The 20,367-nt window shown below is 43.6% G+C and overlaps 1 protein-coding gene across 2 annotated transcripts in view; it reads left to right on the forward strand.

Annotated features, from left to right (window-relative positions):
- The first annotated feature begins 11,809 nt into the window (after positions 1-11,809).
- Positions 11,810-20,367, forward strand: part of PDE1A (phosphodiesterase 1A) — a 135,888-nt gene continuing 127,330 nt past the window's right edge. Inside the window, exon 1 of one of the 2 annotated variants that reach the window (XM_081024168.1) lies at positions 11,810-12,643. In XM_081024168.1, coding sequence (XP_080880294.1) covers positions 12,534-12,643 — 110 coding nt within the window. In that variant the 5' untranslated portion in view covers positions 11,810-12,533. The remainder of the gene's footprint in view (positions 12,644-20,367) is intronic. The other variant, XM_081024172.1, reaches the window with a different exon arrangement.

Consider the following 20,367-nt stretch of genomic DNA (forward strand, 5'->3'; position numbering starts at 1 on the left):
ACTCACACAGTGCTCTGCTGTGCTGAGGAAGCTGCCTCCTACTTGACATGGAGGAGGAGAGAAAAACAACCACCACCCTGACATTGAGGGTGATTTGGTGGGTGGAACAGAAACCCAACGTACGTAGAACAAAGAAAGCATCTCAGCATTGGAAATGCATAAGCATATGAAAAGAACATTCCAAACCTCATCCTTGGGCTGTGTTGGCAGAAAATAATATAAAAAGGAGAAGGATCCCTGGATGCCAAGATCCAGGTTTGGGGCAAGTACTCTTTGGTGAGAGAACCCCAGCAGAGATTTAAGAATCCCCGTGATGGGGTGAGCTCCCATTGCTCGGTCCCAGCTCCTGCCAATCTAGTAGTTCGAAAGCACACCAGTGCAAGTAGATAAATAGGTACCGTTCTGGCGGGAAGGTAAACGACGTTTCTGTGTGCTGCTCTGGTTTCACCAGAAAGTGGCTTAGTCATGCTGGCCACATGACCCGGAAAAACTGTCTGCGGACAAACGCCGGCTCCTTTGGCCAGTAAAGCGAGATGAGCACCGCAACCCCAGAGTCGTTCGCGACTGGACTTAACTGTCAGGGTCCTTTACCTTTTTAATATGCAGCAGTAATATGTGGAAATATAGGTCATAAAACCTTTAACGTGTCTTCTGAGTGAGTTCTAAAATGCCTTCCCCCAGCATAGGAAAACACCATGTGTTTGGCAACTTTAAAAACTGGTTTACTTACATGCTCTTCAAAGGTCTGGTTCATGTGATTTCCCATACATCTGTCAGAAAAGTTGCACAGGCAGGAAAACTTAGCTTAGTTACAAAGTGGTAAAAGTTCCTAGATTATTGGTATAGGAACTCAAGAGAGGCTTGTAAGAGCCATTGGTCTCAGCTGGAGCAACCAGCTCAAACCTCTTCACATGCTGATGTTCACATGTAGACTGGGGAAAACCAAAGGCTTGATTCCTAGTTCCTCCCAAGGTGAGGGGAAGTGGACATAGCTAAGCCTGGCAGGACAGCTTACTCTATGGTATTAACCCCTTCATGTGTTAATTAGACTTAAACATGTTGGTTATATGTGATTATCTCAAAAGTTGGTGGAGGGCTTGAGATGGCTTATGTGAAGGTGTCCCTCCATTCAGCACTCTCAGTTAAGCCAGCCTCCTATCAGATGCTGCTGGCCTCTTGGCATGCATCTCCACTTTCCGCCCACCCAATGGGTGGGCAGGAGTATCATTGGTGGGCTGCCCACCAGGGATAGCCAGTGTCTCCTCAAAAACTTCTCTGGTGGGTTGGAGGGAGAATTCACAACAATGGGGGATAGGCTATGGGGAAGGGGATGCTGGAAGGAGAGGCACAGCGCCCCTAATTAGGTAGTAGGAACTTCTGCTCATGGATCTTAGAAACCATTTCCAGCAATTCCCCTTTTATTCATCAGCTTCCCCTTCCCATATTGTTGGGAAGTCATGACCTTCCTTCCATTCATAGTTTTCAGAGTCAATCCCAGTGCTTCTGATTAAACATGTTGATGAGTGCTGATGGGGTTCCTTCTCTGTACATTGATAAGAGGTCGTGGTTGGCTTAAAAACCAACAACAAACAAAACTATTAATTAATGCTCCCATGTCTCTTTTATCCCATAGTTGCTCTCCAGGCTGATAAGTGCTTAACTATGTTCCTAATGACACTCGGAATTGAGGACTGTTCCTGCCTCTTTTACAAAGAACATAAAGAGTGCCAGGGGCCCACTGAGTCCAGCATCCTGTCCTCACATTGGCCAAAATCTGCAGATGTTTACATGCAGATGTCCAAAGTTCAGTTCCTGGCTTCTCCAGGTTGGGCTGGGAAAATACCTCTGTCTGAAACCCTGGAAAGCCACTGCCAGCCAGTGCAGAAACATACTGAGCTAGATAAGCCAAAGGCCTGATTCTGCATGAGGTGATGTCGCGTGTTCCTATGTTTTGCTAACTGCCAAGCAACGGATTGCTTCCCTTTGCTCCCGCTGAGAACTGCAACCAGAGACCAGAATGCAGTTGGAGAAACTCTGCAGTTCTTTTCAGCTTGCCAAGGAGGCAGTTTCGAGTGGAAGAAGAAGAAGAGAAAGAAGAGGAAGAGGAAGAAAGCTTGACCCTCTCTTAATTCCAACCTTTCATGGACGCTTTTCATTTACAATATGCCTTGGAAAGATAAATCCCATGTAATTTGGCCCTCGCAGCCACCACTTCACACATAAGAAAGCAACAACGTGGGTTTGCCGCTCTGATGAATGTGCCGGTATGATTCATGTTTCTTTCACCCTCGAGTAGCTGAATGCATTTCATAATTTTAAAAGTAGACTAATCAATTCAACTGTACACACCTGTGTGTCTATGTAAAAAGAGGCTCTAACTGCTCCTTCGGCATATTTTTTCTATAGCATGGCGCTGCTATGGTAACATCCTTACCTTTCCCTGCGCTGGCTTGCAGAGATTTGGCTACATCATACAATCAGGTGTATGCAGGTAGGAGCAAACAAAACAGATGTGGAAAGCAGCGGCAACAGCTTGCATGCTGAGGTAAAGAGGCTCCCAGGCCATAGTTGTCAACTTTTCCCTTTTCTTGCGAGGAATCCTATTCAGAATAAGGGAATTTCCCTTTAAAAAAGGGAAACATTGACAGCTATGTCCCAGGCCTGGACACTGCTAAGGGTGGAAAAGTGTGGTACCTTGATGAGCTTGTGTGGCAAAATTCATATTTGCTGAAGTGACCTCAGCATGGAGTTGAGAGACACTGAAAAGGAGAATGGGACAATGGGAGGAGAGGGGTTAACCATTATGTGACCTTTAATTGACCCCTGAACCCCAGGACCCTACTTCCAGGTTTCCAATTCTGGAGCCTGGCTGTAGAAACATAATTTTGAAATGGCCATAAGGTGCATTTGTAAGGTTGGGTTGCACTCCCTATTGCTCTCTGATTCTCCCCCTCCGCAAATGCCCTCTATCCCCTCTCTATCCTGTGAGACATGTAATCCAAAGAATGTCCTATGGCCTGCCTTCAACATTATCCAGTCCCTTTTATTATTTTATATTTATTATTATTTCATAAAATATGTGTCGTTAAGACAAGCAGACCTTTAAAGAAACCCCCAGTTTGTGGCAACCACAAACCGGATAGCCAAATACGTGTTGTTAAGACAAGCAGCACCTTTAAAGAAACCCTCAGTTTGTGGCAACCACAAACCGGATAGCCAAACAAACCAACATAATAAAAAATATGTGGTGCCTATGAGAATCCCCATAGTGCAAATTTTAAAACAATGTAAGAGTTGGGTAGTGCAATGCAATGCATTTACTCCAAAATAAAGTCCCCTAGTGCTCAGTGGTGCTTACTCCCAGGAAAGTGTGTACAACACTGGTAAGGATCTGCGCTTGGGTACCTGTCGGTCACTGAGTCTAATTCAATCTGGTTTTGACATACAAAGCCTTGAAAGGCTTGGGTCCAGGTTATCTGGAGGAGTGCTGTCTGTATGCTCCTTCAAGAGGCCCATCACTGAGTGATGTGTGAGGTGCTCGGACTCACAAGAGAGCCTTCTTTGCATTGGCACCCCCAAACACCCTCTCCCTTGAGGCGTGTCCAGCGCCAGCATTGTCCATCTTTTAGCGCCAGTTCAAAACCTTCCTCTTCTTCCAGGCAATGAGAGCATCAGAGTGTAGCAGCTAAAAAGGCAAAGGACCTCTGGACGCTAAAGTCCAGTCAAAGGCGACTATGGGGTGCAGCACTCATCTCGCTTTTCAGGCTGAGGGAGTCAGCATTTGCTCGCAGACAGCTCACCAGGTTATGACTAAACTGCTTCTGGCACATGGAGGACCATGATGAGCGCCAGAGCACACGGAAACGCCATTTACCTTGTTGCTGCAGTGGTACCTTTTTATCTACTTGTACTGGTGTGGTTTTGAACTGCTAGGTTGGCAGAAGCTGGGACAGAGCAACAGGAGCTCAGCCTGTCATGTGGATTCGAACCACCGACCTTCTGATCAACAAGCCCAAGAGGCTCAGTGGTTTAGACCACAGCGCCACCCGTGACCCTCATCAGTCCTGCATAGTCCTACCGTGACAGATGGACCGAGTGGCAGTTTTGGTGGGAGAGAATGGTCAGTTCTGCTTTATGCTCTTATAGGTTTGTCATGAGGTTATTTTTTGGTCTGTAGCTCAAAAAAATATTGTGACCCACCTTTTGTCCATTTCATGCTGAAGGGCAGGACATAAACTTTACCAAAGAAAGAAAGAAAATAAAGAAATTACAGAAAGATTGTAGCCCGAACTTGTGTTCCAGGACTGGAACTTTGGGATTCCTCTGTGGATCAGCCTGGGAGCAGAATGCTTCCCTGCAGTCTTGAAGGGGATTGCAGAGATGATGTAATCTATACTTCTCCATTAAAAGGCTGTATAGAATTTTTCTTTCTTTCTTTTTGTGGCATCTGTTGTGTTTGTGGCATATATATATATATATATATATATATATATATATATACATATATATATATACAAGCTTTTTCTTGTTGCTATGGTCCTTGTGGAAATGTAATAAGCCAGCAGGAACATTTTCTTGTTTCCTTTGTTGAGCAGTGCAAAGGGAGTATTTGAAATGACTACGTTATAAACTGCTAGCTAAGAGAGGGAGGGAGAGAAAGCTTCTGTATCCAAGGCCTCCGTGTTTATGTTTCATGCTGTATGATGTAACCTCAGATTGGTTTAGTGGGGAAATTGGCAAACAATTCCTTCAGCAATTTGTTCTTCTGTATTCTTCCCTGGTTGCCAACAAAGGTCCGTATAGTTAAAGCCATGGTTTTCCCGGTAGTGATGTATGGAAGTGAGAGCTGGACCATAAAGAAGGCTGATCCCCGAAAAATTGATGCTTTTGAATTATGGTGCTGGAGGAGACTCTTGAGAGACGCATGGACTGCAAGAAGATCAAACCTCTCCATTCTGAAGGAAATCAGCCCTGAGTGTTCACTGGAAGGACAGATTGTGAAGCTGAGGCTCCAATACTTTGGCCACCTCATGAGAAGAGAAGACTCCCTGGAAAAAAAACCCCTGAAGTTGGGAAAGATTGAGGGCACAAGGAGAAGGGGACGACAGAGGACGAGATGGTTGGACAGTGTTCTCGAAGCTACAAACATGAGTCTGACCAAACTGTGGAAGTGGAAGACAGGAGTGCCTGGCGTGCTCTGGTCCATGGAGTCACGAAGAGTCGGACACGACTAAACGACTAAACAACAACAATTCTTCCCTGGGGGAAAAGCCTCAAATATTGTGGTATTTCTCCTGTAGAGGTAGAGAAAAATAATTCAAGGGGGCCAATTTCCAAAGGGCAAACACCCAGAAGAAAAAGGGTTAAGTAACCCCTACCCTGATCTCGCTCAGGGGAAAGTTACATGGAACTGAAGACCAGCCTCAGAAAACTGGGAGCTCATTTAGGCTAAAGGCCTAAGTGCCCAATCGACAAAGAATACAAAGAAGAGGAAATTATGTTCTTACGGCCTCTTAAAAAAAGAAGATAGATTCATTGCCATCCTTTATTTAATTCGTTGGGATAGTGCCATTTGAATTGGCAGCATGTATCACACTTAGCAGTTAGTTAATCTAATCATTGTCAATCTAAACACCGATATGTCTGCCTACATTCCTCACTTTGCTAAACTTTAATCACAGTGTTATCACCATGCACTGCACAAATTGCAAGTGGTCTGTTAAATTCCAGACTATGTTAACATTATTTGACATGCACAGTTTTTCTCCGCTCCATTAGGGATTCCCATGGAACAGAACTTCTCCAAGGCAAAAGGAAAAGGTCCAGTGGTCCAATTATTAACATTATTAAATTTTGTACCAAGTTCCAGATTTGAGAGAGCTACTTAATTTATTCTCTGGTCATAATGGGTTCATTTATCCTGATATATTCTTCAGAAGTTTATCTTGCCTCCCCCCCCCCCCAAGATGAGAACTAGGGGTGTGTAAGGGGAAACATTTCAGAGCATCATAGAACTGTAAGGGACCTCATCCAGCCCACTGCATGCAGGAATCTCAACTAAAGCATCCATGACAGACGGCCATCCAACCTCTGCTTAAAAACTACACTGCTGTTCCACTGTATTTCTTGACTATTTTGTGTACATGACTTAGGGCACCCTCCCCTCTTTGTCTTTAAAGTTTCCCACTCAGTAGGAAGGGGCAATGGCAACTTCTTCCAGCACAACTAGCCTCTTCTCTTTCCCGTTATAATCATTAATAGTCTTCATTCCCCTACTTGTTTCCCTTTCAAAAGTTTGATTCATTCCATTCGCCAAAATGTATGGTTGAAGTTTCTCTAAATGAGAGTGTCACCGAGAGTCGGGAAGTTTAACAATAGAAAATGCCTAAAACATTTGACCTTTGACCCAAGGCATCCATGTTCCTTCCTGCTTTCCTTCCTCTCTCTTATTTTCCTTCCTTCTTTCCTAAGTGGGTAACCACGGTTGACCTTTGTGGATTCTGTTTCACTGCTGCCAATGTTAGTCAATGCTTAGTCAAGTCCTGTGCTAGGTGTCTTCAGTTGGAATTAGCTGGTGAAACACCACAAAGTCCACACTGTTCATCTGCCAGGAGGATAGAAGGACTGGCCACTCAATTGCAGGTTCAACTAGCCCTGCATCATTTAAGAGAAGCTATCTGCCTATCTTAGTACTTAAGGCAAGTTCAGAAGTTAGAACAACCTTTTATGGTTTTTTAAGACTGACCATGTTCTGTATCTTTTGGAGCGGGACAGAACAATTAGATAAGCCATCCTCTTAAAACATCAACATAAAGCAAAACAGTCGACATATGGGGAGCATAACAACTACTAGCAGATTCAAAATACAGAAATATATGAGAAAGACAAACATCCTCACTCACCAAATGTGCCAGCATGTATTTATAGGTAGCACTCTGGCTTCTGCTGCTATCTCTCTGACTTAAGCTTGTGGGATGTGATACATAAGTAGCAGTCAAGTACAACATTCCTTGTTTAGGAAAAACAAGGAGTGGACATGCAAGGGGATGTTTAGTCCAGCCAGTTGGAACTTCCTGTTTCCTCCTGGGCTGGGACATACGTCCTTTTCATGTGACTAAAGGTGAGCGTGACTTTACCTGTGCAGGTAACAAACCACAAGGCACGCAGCCCTCCTCTCTCTTTTCCATCTTCCTTTCATCATGTGAACTGCAGTGACTGCCAGTCTGCACTCACTGGGAATATGGGGTAGATCCACATGTATATACTTTGTAACTTCAGGGATTCATCTGTGAACTGAATGTGTGAGTAAACTTTTTTAAATATACTTTACACAAGATTGTGGTGTGTTTATTCTTTTAAGAGGGATACAAGGGGACTTACCAGGAATCGAATATTAAGAGGCTTAAACAAGCCTGTAACCAGCTACCCACTGTATGTTTAAAAGGGGAATGTAAAACTCTGCTAAGTTATAGAACTTGCTAGTGGAAGTTAGGAAGGATATTAGTAAACAATATATCCTCTCCTGCCTCCCTGAACATTCCCAGAAAGCTTACACCAAAAAGTTGGGGGGAAATTACACATTCCTCAATCCTGGAGCTCAGGGTGTTCCATGGATTACTGTTTGCTCTGATTCAGTGGTACAGAGCGGGTTTTCACGGAGAATGCTCTGGATCGAGAGAGAGAGAGAGAGAGAGAGAGAGAGAGAGAGAGAGAGCACTCAGACATAGAGCTTTAAAGCATGGACTGTGACACAGTGAAATAGTAAGTGTGGATAAGCCTTCAGGTAAGCCGATAAGCATGGCTGGCTGTGAATTTCCTGTCCCTTTCTGCCTCATACTGTTCATTCCTTTGCTTATAAACTTATAAACACATTCCCTTTGCCTTGCATCAGGAAAAATGACTACGAGGGTTTACATGTTTGTTTTATTGGTTGTACATCTATACACACAGAGTGTTTTAGGTAGTCTAGGGAATGAAGATCACAGACAGGTCCTTGCATGCAGAAGAAGTGAGGAAATACTACAGATGAAATAATGTGCATTTATCTTGCTTCTTCAGAGAGATTCCTAGACATACGCGCTAATATATTATGGCATAACTAAGCTAAAATGATGAGTTTTTAAAGTTAAACCTGTCCCTCTATTTCTTTCAATTTCTTGAGTAGCTTCAATCTAAATGACCTCAGCAAACAGGTTCTGATAGGCTTTTGCAGCTTGTCAATCATTTCTTCCCACCCTGCTTCAATCTACCCCCTCGGCAAAACAATGCAAATGTAAGTGTGAAGCAATGTGGGTGGGTGATAGCTAACACAGTTTGGGCTTTAAAAACGTCTCTGTGGTGCTCCCTCTTAACAGCACTTGTGAAATGCTGTGATTCGCTTGTGATCACAAAGTTAAATCCCAAAGACAGAATTAGTTCTCCTATTCTAAAGGGGAATGAGAAATTGATCACAGTCATAATTGTATGGGCAAACCCCATCAATGAAACATCCCATTTGTCAATGAGACCCAAGGGTAGGAATAGGAGGCAGGAAGGACACTACTGAAACAGTGATAATAAAAATAATAAGAAATAACAGCAACAACAGCAGCAGCAACAACAACAACAACACAACAACAATAGAAAAAGAATAAAGTAATAGCTGTAATAACAATAACAATGATGCAATATATACTTTATCTGCTGTAACAAGTATCTTATACAATAATTCTCAGCAGTCGGCAGCAATGAACTGATAACATTTCCACAAAAGACCACAGTTCATATATGCTGATGTTCTCTTTTCCTAAAATAAACTCTAAAATATGTTCAGTTTCTTGAGCATATCTTTAAAAACAGATGCGGCAGTGCATTGCTGACTCCAGCCACTTTGCAGGCTGAGAACGTGACCTCCACATTCTTAGAATAAAATACTTCCCCATTTGTGAAACTTCTAAATTTGCAAACAGCAGATCTACACCACTGGTGGAGAGACTGTGGCTATGGGCCTAACCAGGCCTCACAAGCCTTCCCCTTTGGCCTATGGGGCCAAGGCATACCCACCTGCCCTACATCTTCATGCCATATGACCTCAAAACGGGGTTGCAGTCACCGCCATTCAAAGGCCTGCGCAAAGCACTGTCTAGTGCGCTTGGCAAGCTGATTGTCAGTGTGTGGCAGGCTGCGCTGTTGCCCTTATGGCTTGATTTCAAATTGTGCAGGCGAAACGCCGCCACCTGATGTCACTGGAATGTCCTGCTCAGGCCTCTCTTTGTTGAAGGATGCTCTGAGACACAACCCTGATACCTGACGCCATGGACTGGGTTCCAACCATGTAGCTACCCGACTTGTTTATCTGTGCTGCCCCATGGATTCCCAATCTGATGCAGTTGACTTGCCCATAGATGCAAAGACAGAACGGACCATGGAGGCTGGAGGGGCTAGAGAGGAAAAGGACTTCATGGAGTGCTGGCCCTACCATTTAACAGTAGACACAATCTTTCTCTTCTTTCCCGGGTGGAATATAGACACATATTAAAAACGCTATGAAGATGCTTTTTAAAAAAAATAGTTTTAAAAATATACATTGAATTTGCCATTAGCTCACCATCACCATCTAGTGTCACATTTGTATAAAGCACTTAAAACGTTATATTTGCAGCTGTGCAGCTGAGTCACTAGGGTGCTGAAGTAGACAGCTAAATGGTATAGCGGGCCTTCAGATTATTCCCTGAATATTGTTCCTACCCATTCAAAGGCATAACAAATTGCCTAGTGCAGAAATATACTGATCATATTTGGTAAGCACCACAGGGCTGGTGGTCAAGTGCCCACCTGCCAATCGCCTGATGTCACAATGATCCAGGCAAAGGGACACTTTTACCTCCAACTGGTATCTCTGGGAGAGTAACGCACCTATGAACTGAAATCAGACACATGCCTACAATCCTGATATTTTGCTGCTTGCTGGAAAAGTATTTGTTTCACCAGGAGTTTTTCAAGAATTTGTTTCACCAAGAGTTTTTCAATAATTGATTTAGCATTGGTTGGTCATTCTGCCTTTTACAACCATGTAATTTTATTACGTTTTGAAGATTTAATTGTACATGGCCATGATAGCTTAATGAGCTGGTGGTTTTAAAATGCCCTTATAAACGGATAAAGCATTTATATAATAAATAAACAATGTATAAAATAAATAAAATACATCTGCTGAAATCAATAGGATCGAGAAATGCTTCGTTTTTAACATATTCCATATACAGTGGTACCTCGGGTTAAGTCCTTAATTTGTTCCAGAGGTCCATTTTTAACCTGAAACTGTTCTTAACCTGAAGCACCGCTTTAGCTAATGTGGCCTCCTGCTGCTGCCGTGCTGCCAAAACCCGATTTCTGTTCTTATCCTGAAGCAAAGTTCTTAACCTGAAGCACTATTTCTGGGTTAGCGGAGTGTGTAACCTGAAGCGTATGCAACCTGAAGTGTATGTAACCTGAGGTACCACTGTATGGATTCTGGATAGTTGGCAAAATGAAAGGCTTAGCAGGTTTTGTGTTGATTGTGAATCAAGATTGAAAACTATGATCCAAATTTCATTCAGTTCTGAACTGACTTCAGAGCCTCTGTTCTCTCAGCCTCTTTTCTTCACCCCGCACCACACTGCAATATGGGGAAAATAATACTGGGCTACTTTATGAGGATTACCAAAGTACTGCAAGTAGCAGTGGGCAAATGGTTTTGCAGTTTCCCATTTTTCCAGTGTCAAATTCAGTTCTCTACATTTCCATGTTGGTTTGCATCATGAAAATTCACTATAATTTTAGTGAGAATTCTACACGGTTTTGCCCAATGTGTGAATTCTTGCAATGCAAATTTTGCTGTTATAATGCATTTTTTATGTTATTTCCACTAATAAATGCCTTTTTATGCACACTTTATGGTAGGGTATCCATTTTTGTATGTCTTCCTTTGCTGGAGAACTGCACTTCAAAATTTGGAGAAATGCAAATTTCAAGGCACAGAAAGTGCAAACTACCTAGGTTTGCTTTCAGATGAGAACTGACTCTAATCTCTTTCCATCCCTAACTGCAAGTTATGCAATTATCCTCTATAAATGAAGTAGGATGTTGTAAATAATCTTAACTGGTAGAAGCATCTTCATTTATGAAAACAGAAGGATTCCCTGAAATGGTTCCCACTTATGGAAGAGTTTCCCAAATGATAAATTTTGTGACTTTCCCCAAACCTTCAGCTGAAGCAAATGGTTGTTCCCTTTGTTCATGTTTTGATAAAGCAGCACTTACCACTATTTGATCCAAAATCATGTCCAGCCAGACCCCTAGTCTAACGCTGAGCCTTCAGCGATACTCAAGTAAACCTTTGAGCAAAGAAGGCGACAGGAAGCAGATCCACAATCTTTCCTCTTCCAGCAGCTTCACAGTGCTGGCTGCGCAGCCAGAAGCCCAGAGCTGGCTTAGAGAAATAGGCTTGGGGCTCTGCTTCAGGACTGGCAGAAGAATTCGCTCAGTCACTTGGCTTTTTATTTGCAGACTTAATAATACTGTCCCCCCCCCCCAGCCCCCTGCCCCAGCAAGCAGGTACTAAAACTCAGCACCCAAGGTTTCTTTCCCACTCCCCTCTTTGAAACTGCACATGCTGCTGTCCCAATGGAGTCACTGAGGGGACTGTGTTGCAGCTGCTGCTTTTTCAACGGGTTAATTTGACAGTAATCTACTGTGCGGAGTTGCTAGGAGAAGCCGAATAGTTGCAATTAAGAGCCTACTCCTTCAATGGCAACCTGTGGAGCGCTCTCTCTCTCTCATTCCCTTTTATGCAGGAGCTCCGTGCACACCAACCATGCCTGCTCTGCTTATTCATTCTGAGAGGTGCTTTTGTTGGCAGAGAAGCAATTCGGGATCAACGCAGAGAAGGGGAAGCAGTGACGCTTAAGCAGATGCTCCCCCTTGATTAAGGAGGGTGCGGACTTCAGATTGGCTCCAGCCACCTGCTTCCTGATTGCACCCTGCTTTGTGAACTGCAGAGAGAAAAAGAGAGCGAGCAAGCAAGCAAGCAAGCAAGTGAGCGCACAAATCGTTCCCTCTCCTGGACCACTCTAGATGCTCACATTGATTCCGGCGTGGCCAGAGATTCCTGCACATTTTGAATGAGACAGCTGTGCTTCTGTGCGCAGGACTCCAGCAGTTGAACCGAACCAGAGACAAGTGCGGGGAGAGCATCAACGGTCAGCGGTACATTTGCTGCCTCACTGGCATGGATTAATCTGTGTTGAGGTCGGAAGAGCTGTGTGCTTAAGGGACTGAGTTGGCACGGAGGGAAGGGGGCAGGCAGCCCAGAGTGTGGATTTGGCCAGCCGAGTGAATCAGCAATTGAGGCAGAAGCTCCCCTCCGCTCTGCAATCCTGATAGGTTTCGAGAGAGATGAGAGCAGCTGCTGCCTAACATGTGCAGATCTTCTGGTCTGTGTGCCAAACTGAAGAAGACTCTTCCTCCTCGCCGCTGAGATTGACTCTAATTCTGTCACTGCTGGCTGGACATTGATGGCCATGGGCTCCACGGGTACTGAGACGACTCCGGGCATGGAAAGCGCTCCTTTAAAGTATCCGATAGGAGGCCACACGGAGAAGATGTGGCAACGGCTCAAAGGAATGTGAGTATTCCACCTCTTCTCTTGCTCTTGCCCTTTATCATTGAATGTTGTCTCTGAGAACATGCATTGCCATTGGGTACATTGGCAAGCCACTTGTCTCAAATACGATCAATTTGGTGGTTGATTTTGAGGACTGATTAATTTGATGGAATCAACAGGGTTGCATAGGGTGTCTCGGAGTGGTTTGCTTTGCATCGGCCAAGGCAAAAAGGGAAGCTGCCACTGGCATCGTAACACATGCACCTTCCGAAGAGTTGGGTGTGACTGTCCAACCTCCCCAAAAGAAACTTGCTGTCTAGCTTGGGGTTGGATGGGTAGCAGCAATGTGACCAGGAGAAAAAAGTCGTCCCGTAGTGAGCATGGGTGTCCTGGGGCATGCAGATATATCTAGGAAAGTATACTCAAGTAGGAAAGCACTGAAAGTGGCAGTTTTTAATGCACAGTGCAAGAGAGGCATGTTCAGTGTTTAATGACTCTATCATCTCTATCTATCATTATCCATCTATCATCTATCTATCATCTATCTATCTATCTATCATCTATCTATCTATCTATCTATCTATCTATCTATCTATCTATCATCTATCTATCTATCTATCTATCTATCTATCTATCTATCATCTATCTATCTATCATCTATCTATCTATCATCTATCTATCTATCTATCTATCTATCTATCTATCTATCTATCATCATCTATCTATCTATCATCTATCTTCATCCATCCATCCATCATCTTTATTTATCCATCTAATTTGGCACATGATAATCTCAGAAGATGGTCCATGGTTCCTACTTGACTCCTGGTGTGGGTGGAGTGGAGGAAAGGGCCCTATGAGAAACAGGGGGCAATGAAACTACCACACCCTGACCCTACTGCAGCCACACAACCATGGGCAAAAAAGTGGATGGGCAGAAGAGAACATGGCAACTTGGAAGCAACAGACCAAACTGAACATTTTTAACTCAACTGGATGTTGGCATGGTCCTCCTGGATGGAAGGATGCTCATAGAGAAACTGTACCTTTCAGAGGAAGCTTGTTGGGCCCAAAGGTTTTGCTCTATAGAATGAACCTCCCATTGAAGAGGTGCACCCATTTCTGTATTATCATTGGTGGTCTGATGGCCTGTTTTCAGCATGATGACAAAGGCTTAATTCACAGGTGCAGGTTCATCAGCATCCAGTGACGACTTGCAGTGTGTGAACAGGACATCAGTGGCTGCAACACCCCAAACAGAAAGCCCTGTCCTTGCATCCCCTTGAACTCAAGACTTTTCAATAGAGGCCATTCATGTTTTGAGTCACCAGATGCACAGACATGACTGTGACTTAAGCCACAGTTTGAAGTCCTGAAACTACAAAATCGAATAGCTCATGAAGGAACATTGTTGTGACAAAGGTTTGAGGTTAAAGTCAAAAGGTTAAAGTCATCATTTGCATCCGCTGTTTTGAGTTAGTTGTAGGAAGGGGGTGATTTCAAACACTGGGAATGAAAGACTGGTATTGATCCTATCCACACGGTTAACAGCGGGAAAAAGAAAATACATACTTGAAAGGAAACAAGGGAATTTCAGATTCAGTGAAAGCAGCTTGGGAAAGTATAGATTAAACTTGTGCTTCCTACCCCCTCCTAGTCTACTATTCTTGGACTCATTCTTTTATGTTGCTCCCTATACAACAGGTCCCAGTGGGAACTGGGCTATTTATCCAGAAAAAGTGCCATTTCTGAACCTTCTGCGCAAAATCAGGTGAATAATGTTAGGCAGATAAAAGACAAGTTACTGAACTTGGTGTTTTTTAAAGAAATGGAGGCAGAAGAGCATGGTCTTTGAAATCCGGTGTTGGGAACACGTGTGATACACCAAGGCATCCCTTACTGCTACCAAACCCAGGTTTATCCATGTGATATGGGCTCAAGGTAGATAAGGATATTTTCTCTTATTAGCATTGCAAGTTGATTCTAAGGGGTGTTGCTGTTATTACTAAAACCATGATTGCAATCTGTGTGTCATAAGACCTGCAAAATATCGGGTCTGAACTACATGTCGACCACCCCATCATATCACCAAGCTTGAGCTTCAGGATTAGGGACTCTGAAAGTCTGACGACCCTGTACATCAGGGGTCATCAACATGATGGCTGAAGGTTCCAATGTACCCCTCAGCCCTTCCTATGGCTCCTGTGAATAGTCTCAACTGGTTTGGTTGGATTCTCCTACATTGAACTTACACACCCTTGAACATGGCTATGTTTCATTGGACGCCAAGATTGGGCACCCACCTTCCTTTTCATTTCGAACAGAGGAGAGATGTAAAAAGTTTATTTTGGTGAGCAAGCAAAGTAGTGGTTGATATAGCTGTCTTCCAAACCATAACCAGCATTGTTGGGACAGCTGGTGTGTGTGTGTAGGGGGGCATTCTGTTTTTGTCTCTTGCTCTTTTAGATGTGGTAGCCATTTTGCATTACGCCACACACACACATTCCCCACAGCAGCCATTTTAAGTTATGCCACACATCCACAAGCTGAATCCACAGCTTGTAGCTACAACAGCCATGTTGTGACTGACGCCCACGGCACTTTCTCAACGTTCCAAATGCCCCGCCCAAAGTTGGCAGTCTTCCAAGTTCCAACTAGAGTTAAAGAGATCCCTGAAGCTCATCCTTTTGGCTGGCATCTAGGGAATTTTGTTCATGATATTTTATTGTTATTCAGTTATATCCAGTGTAATTTTTTTTGAAATATAATTTTTATTAAATTTTCTGTTTTATGATTTGGAATGCTCATTTAAACATCCTAAAATATCAGTGACTTCCCTTCTTCTCTTTTCATAGTTTGTTTTGCATGCCATAAATCCCTGCATATTTTACATAAACTAAACCATTCAGTATTCCATTATTACATCCATCAAAACTTATTTGCACTGTTGAATTTATCTTAATGCTGCCAACGTCTTCAAGTGTACACAACTCCCCCCATATATTCAATAAACATTTCCCAGTCTTCTCTAAATGTATGTTCTTCTTGTTCTCTTATTCTATATTAGGTCTGCAAGATGCACATATTCCATCAGCTTAAGTTGCCATTCTGCGTTAGTTGGGACCTTGCTCGGTTTCCATTTTTGGGCTAACGAAACACGGGCTGCAGTAGTGGCATACATAAATAACCTTTTTTGACACTTGGGAAATATATCCGGTGTAATTTAACCAGATTCTTTTGGTGGTTCTACCATTGTTGGAAGTGTGGGGAATGGTGTTCCGGGATTGGGCTTTATCTATGGCAGCCTCTAAATTGTGAAATTCCTTCCTCACAAAGATGCATCTAGCATCTTCATTGAACACCTCTTTACGCTGGCCTTTGCCTGCTAAGGTGGGGTTTTTTTTGGGGTGGAACCCATTTCTTTTACCAAATCTATACTGTTCTGCCTGGTTGGAACAGCATTACTTGTTTTCATAACTGTAACTGTTTTATTTTTTTTATCACACACACACCAGTTGCAGTCTGCCCCCGGGACTTTACGAGAAAGCACGGTCAAGAAATCTCACATAGAAATAAATAAAAAATCTTATTGGCCAGCACCCGGTTTCTATTTTATAAACATCAATAATGTGATGTTAAGATGTTACAGCATCTGGCTGGCGGCTGTGAGAATACCGCATGGGACTTAGATGGGCTGCTGATCTGATTCAACAAAATTCTTCTTCAGTATAACAACAACTAGAACATACGGCATCATCCATTACACAGAGTAGTGCTTTGGGTAAACACAGTTGTCAGTAGTCCACCATGTGTAAAGGGATTCAAGTGAAGTCCTATTTCAGTATTCCAAGAAAGAAAAGGGGAAAAGACTTGGTTTTGTTTGGCAGAAATGAAGTCTGGTCATGTCCAGTTCCATCCCCAAATGACCACCGATAATTCAGTTACTTGTGCTTGTTTTCAAGGACTCCACTTTGATGGGTGGGTGGGCATTCTTCATTTGGTTGTTTTTGTTTTTTAAATGGTCAATTTTAAAATCACATAAAGGGAATATTTGACAGGTCAGACATGTTGTTGTTGTTTAGTCATTTAGTTGTGTCCGACTCTTCGTGACCCCATGGACCAGAACAGGCCAGGCACTCTGGTCTTCCACTGCCTCCTGCAGTTTGGTCAAACTCATGTTAGCAGCTTCGAGAACACTGTCCAACCATCTCATCTGCTTCTCCTTGTGCCCTCAATCTTTCCCAACATCAGGGTCTTTTGCAGGGAGTCTTCTCTTCTTATGAGGTGGCCAAAGTATTGGAGCCTCAGCTTCAGGTCAGACATATGGCAGCATATTGATTGGTTTTATGAAATATCAGGAAGGAAGCGTCAGAACAAGAGAAGGAAGCGTCAGTTGGGGCTATTGTCCTAGCTCATGGAGTTATCTGCATGAGTGACATATAAAGGAAAAATTAATAGGACATATCTTCTCTCATAAAGAGAGCTCACATCCATTTCAGAATTGAACAGGACCTCAAAATGTGCACAGCACATAGGTGTTCCTTTGAACAGGGCTTGCTGTTTTGTTGTTTTTTCTCGCGTAGCATGAGCCCAGCTTGCACAAAGTGCACTGACCAGAGATTAAAGCAATGATTTCAGTCATCTCTGCTTCAATTCCCTCCATGATCTTCAGATGGGCTATCCATGTAATTGTTTAAAAAGTGAAGCATGAACATTTGTCATTTAAAAAACTGTTGCAACATTTCTCTGCAGGTGGGATGTGGGTTTGTGATGTTGCAAGTACTAGCCAATCAGTGGTGTGCACAGCTGGTTTCTACTGAAAACTTGTAGCAGCTGTCCTTTGAGTTAGCTGGCAAAGTGCATCTGAAATGGTTAAACCATTAAAACAATGTACATCCATGTGCACTGAAAGCCAGAGCTCACCACTGCATATATCTCCAAAGAACTCTTAACAGGACAGCAAATGGCAGCCACAAAGGTGCACTATGATGCTAACAGCAGCTCTTTTCAAATTACACTTTTCACCCAGGAGTTTTGAAGTTCCGAAACATCAGTGGCAATCTTTTACACCTACATTTCAGGAGGTGAGAATGTACAGATTTCTCTGGCCTGCAAATTGCTTTCAATCCACCTTTCAACATCACAGGTCAGCAGTTTATTTTACAGAGCTAAGGAATAAAAGTGCTTCTATATAATGTTGGCATGTTTCCTTTATGCTAATTAGCTGCTATGCTTTTCTTCCAGCTTTAAACATTTTTCATTTAAGCTTACCTGTTATTTCATAACAGATGCCTTGGGTTTCTTTTCATTGGAAAACCAGGCAGCATTTGAACACACCAGGGACATATGTTTTACATCAAGGATGGAGAATCTGGGGCTGCCCAGATGTTTCTGGAGTCCAGCTTCCATCAGCTTCAGCCAGCAAAGTCAATCATCAAGGGATGTTGGGAAGTGGCGTGCAATCCTGCTCTTCATACTTTTGATGGCACAAGCAGATAACATGTGGAAGGTGTGGGTCTGTCAGGTAGCTTGATCCCAAGCTGTTTAGCAGGTCAAAGGCTGCACCAACAATTTTAACAGAGCCAGGAATGGACTGGGAGCCAATGCAGCTGACAAAGCCCAGGCATAAAATGGTCAAAATGCTTCGTCCCATTCTGGCTCGCACTCTTTATAAAGATTTCAGGAGGGAGGTTATTATTATTGGTTCATGAGGGAAGAGGTCAGGAGAACCCCTAGAACATAATGTAGGGTAGATTGTTCCACCTGGCAATGCTTCGCCCTGATGGAATGATGGACATAATGTGATGTTGAATTCTTTCCCATGTTTTTAATTGTCCATGCCTTTATATGCAATTGGCAGCAGAAATGCCACACAAAAATTATATTATGAATACGGGGGGGGGGGAGCTAGATTTGAAGCTGTTTTCTGGGGTTCGGGTGGGAAAAAGGCACACATTATTCCATCTAAAGGGTGGTAGCCAACTAACAGGTAAAGGTAAAGGGTCCCTGGACAGTGAAGTCCAGTCAAATTTGACTATGGGGTTGTGGCACTCATCTCGCTTTCAGGCTGAGGGTGCCGGCGTTGGTTTGCAGACAGTTTTTCTGGATCATGTGCAATGAGACACTGTGACGGAAGCCAGAGCACATGGAAATGCCATTTACCTACCTATTTATCTATTCACACTGGTATGCTTTTGAACTGCTAGGTTGGCAGGAGCTGGCACAAGGCAACGGGAGCTCACTCCATCACACACTTGAACTGCTGACCTTACGATTGGCAAGCCTGAGAGGCTCAGTGGTTTATAGGACCACAGCGCCACCCAAGTCCCCAGCCAACTAATACATCCCATCAGCACAAGGATTCCTGCTTGCATAATGGAATTCCCACCCCTATGTCTCCCCCTTAAATCTGCTCTAGGGGTTCTCCCAACCCTCTGGAGCAGATCTGGAGATATCATGGGGTGTGTGTGATGGAGGAAAGGGGGAAAGTTCCGTTGCACAAGTGCAAATCCATGCACTGATGGGACTCATTAGTTGGATACCACTGAACACTCCTGATCCAAGTGTCCAGGGCAGACCAGCTGAACACTGATGTTCACCCTGTTGCTGTATACATCCTTTCATAGAATTATAAAATTGTAGAGTTGGGATGGACCCTGTGGGCAATCTAGTCCAACCCCCTTGCAATACAGGAATCTCATATTTTTGAGCCACCAACAGTGCAAGCGTTCAAGTGTTATTTTCCCCCATAGATGGTAGCAGTGTGACAGCAGAGACCAGGGGCATGGGCTCTTTGCTACCTGATCTTTTCTCACTGGAGATGTTAGGAATCAAACCTTGACCTTCTGCATTGAAAGCATGTGATGTGCTACTGAGCTACATAACCACTGAGAAGGGATCGGCAATACGTCCCTCATATGTGATAGGACACCCAACAAACTGCTTTCTTGCTGGTTTATTGTAGCCCTCTGTATGCTCAGAGGCATAAAGGAAGGGGAGTACATCTCTATCCAGGGTTTTTCTGCTAGAGCAGGAGCAATGATGTCATCTGCCGGAACGCCAGGGTAACTGATGGCGTTCTCCTCGCTCTGGCAAGTGAATGTGATGACAATGAGACTCTCGAGTTTGTTGATAATAGATTAGCTTAGAGGAAGTCGGAGAATGAGGAAAAAAATCAAGCAGGGGCTGTATACTTTCCTTTGACAGCGTTCCTCCTTCGTACTGGCAGCCGAAATGGCAACACCTCTTTGCAAGATTGCATTTCTAATTTAAAAAGCCTGCATTTCTAATTAAAAGCTAAAAGGTTATGCTTCGACTGGCTGAAGATCTCTTGCTAGAGCTGAATGTGCAGAATTCAACGTTGTCTTGTTACAAACATTCTGTATGCTTGCCACATGGAATGTTATTCCCCCTCCTCTTGTGCAATAATCCCAATCCTACCCAGCCAAGTTTGGGGGAGGGCACGGGGAGAGGAGAGTGGGGAAGCCCCATTATGCAAGCAGAAGCCCTTGACCAATGCCTTTTGAACCCATGCAGGCAGCGGTAAGTGGAGCCAGGAAGTGCTGGTGCTTCCTTCCGGGAAGCTTTGCACAGGAATGCAATCTTGCTGCTCCCAAGAAATAGGGTGTTGTACTTTGTACTGCTGCTCTTTGGCGTGTGATAATAATAATGGACCAACACAGTGGCTTGCATTTTTGGATTCTCCATGAGAGCATAGCTATGGGACTCACTTTGTGGGGGGATGC

This window comes from Podarcis pityusensis (genome assembly GCF_964106645.2).
Source record: "Podarcis pityusensis genome assembly, chromosome: 1".
In the NCBI taxonomy this organism is placed as follows: Eukaryota; Metazoa; Chordata; class Lepidosauria; order Squamata; family Lacertidae; genus Podarcis; species Podarcis pityusensis.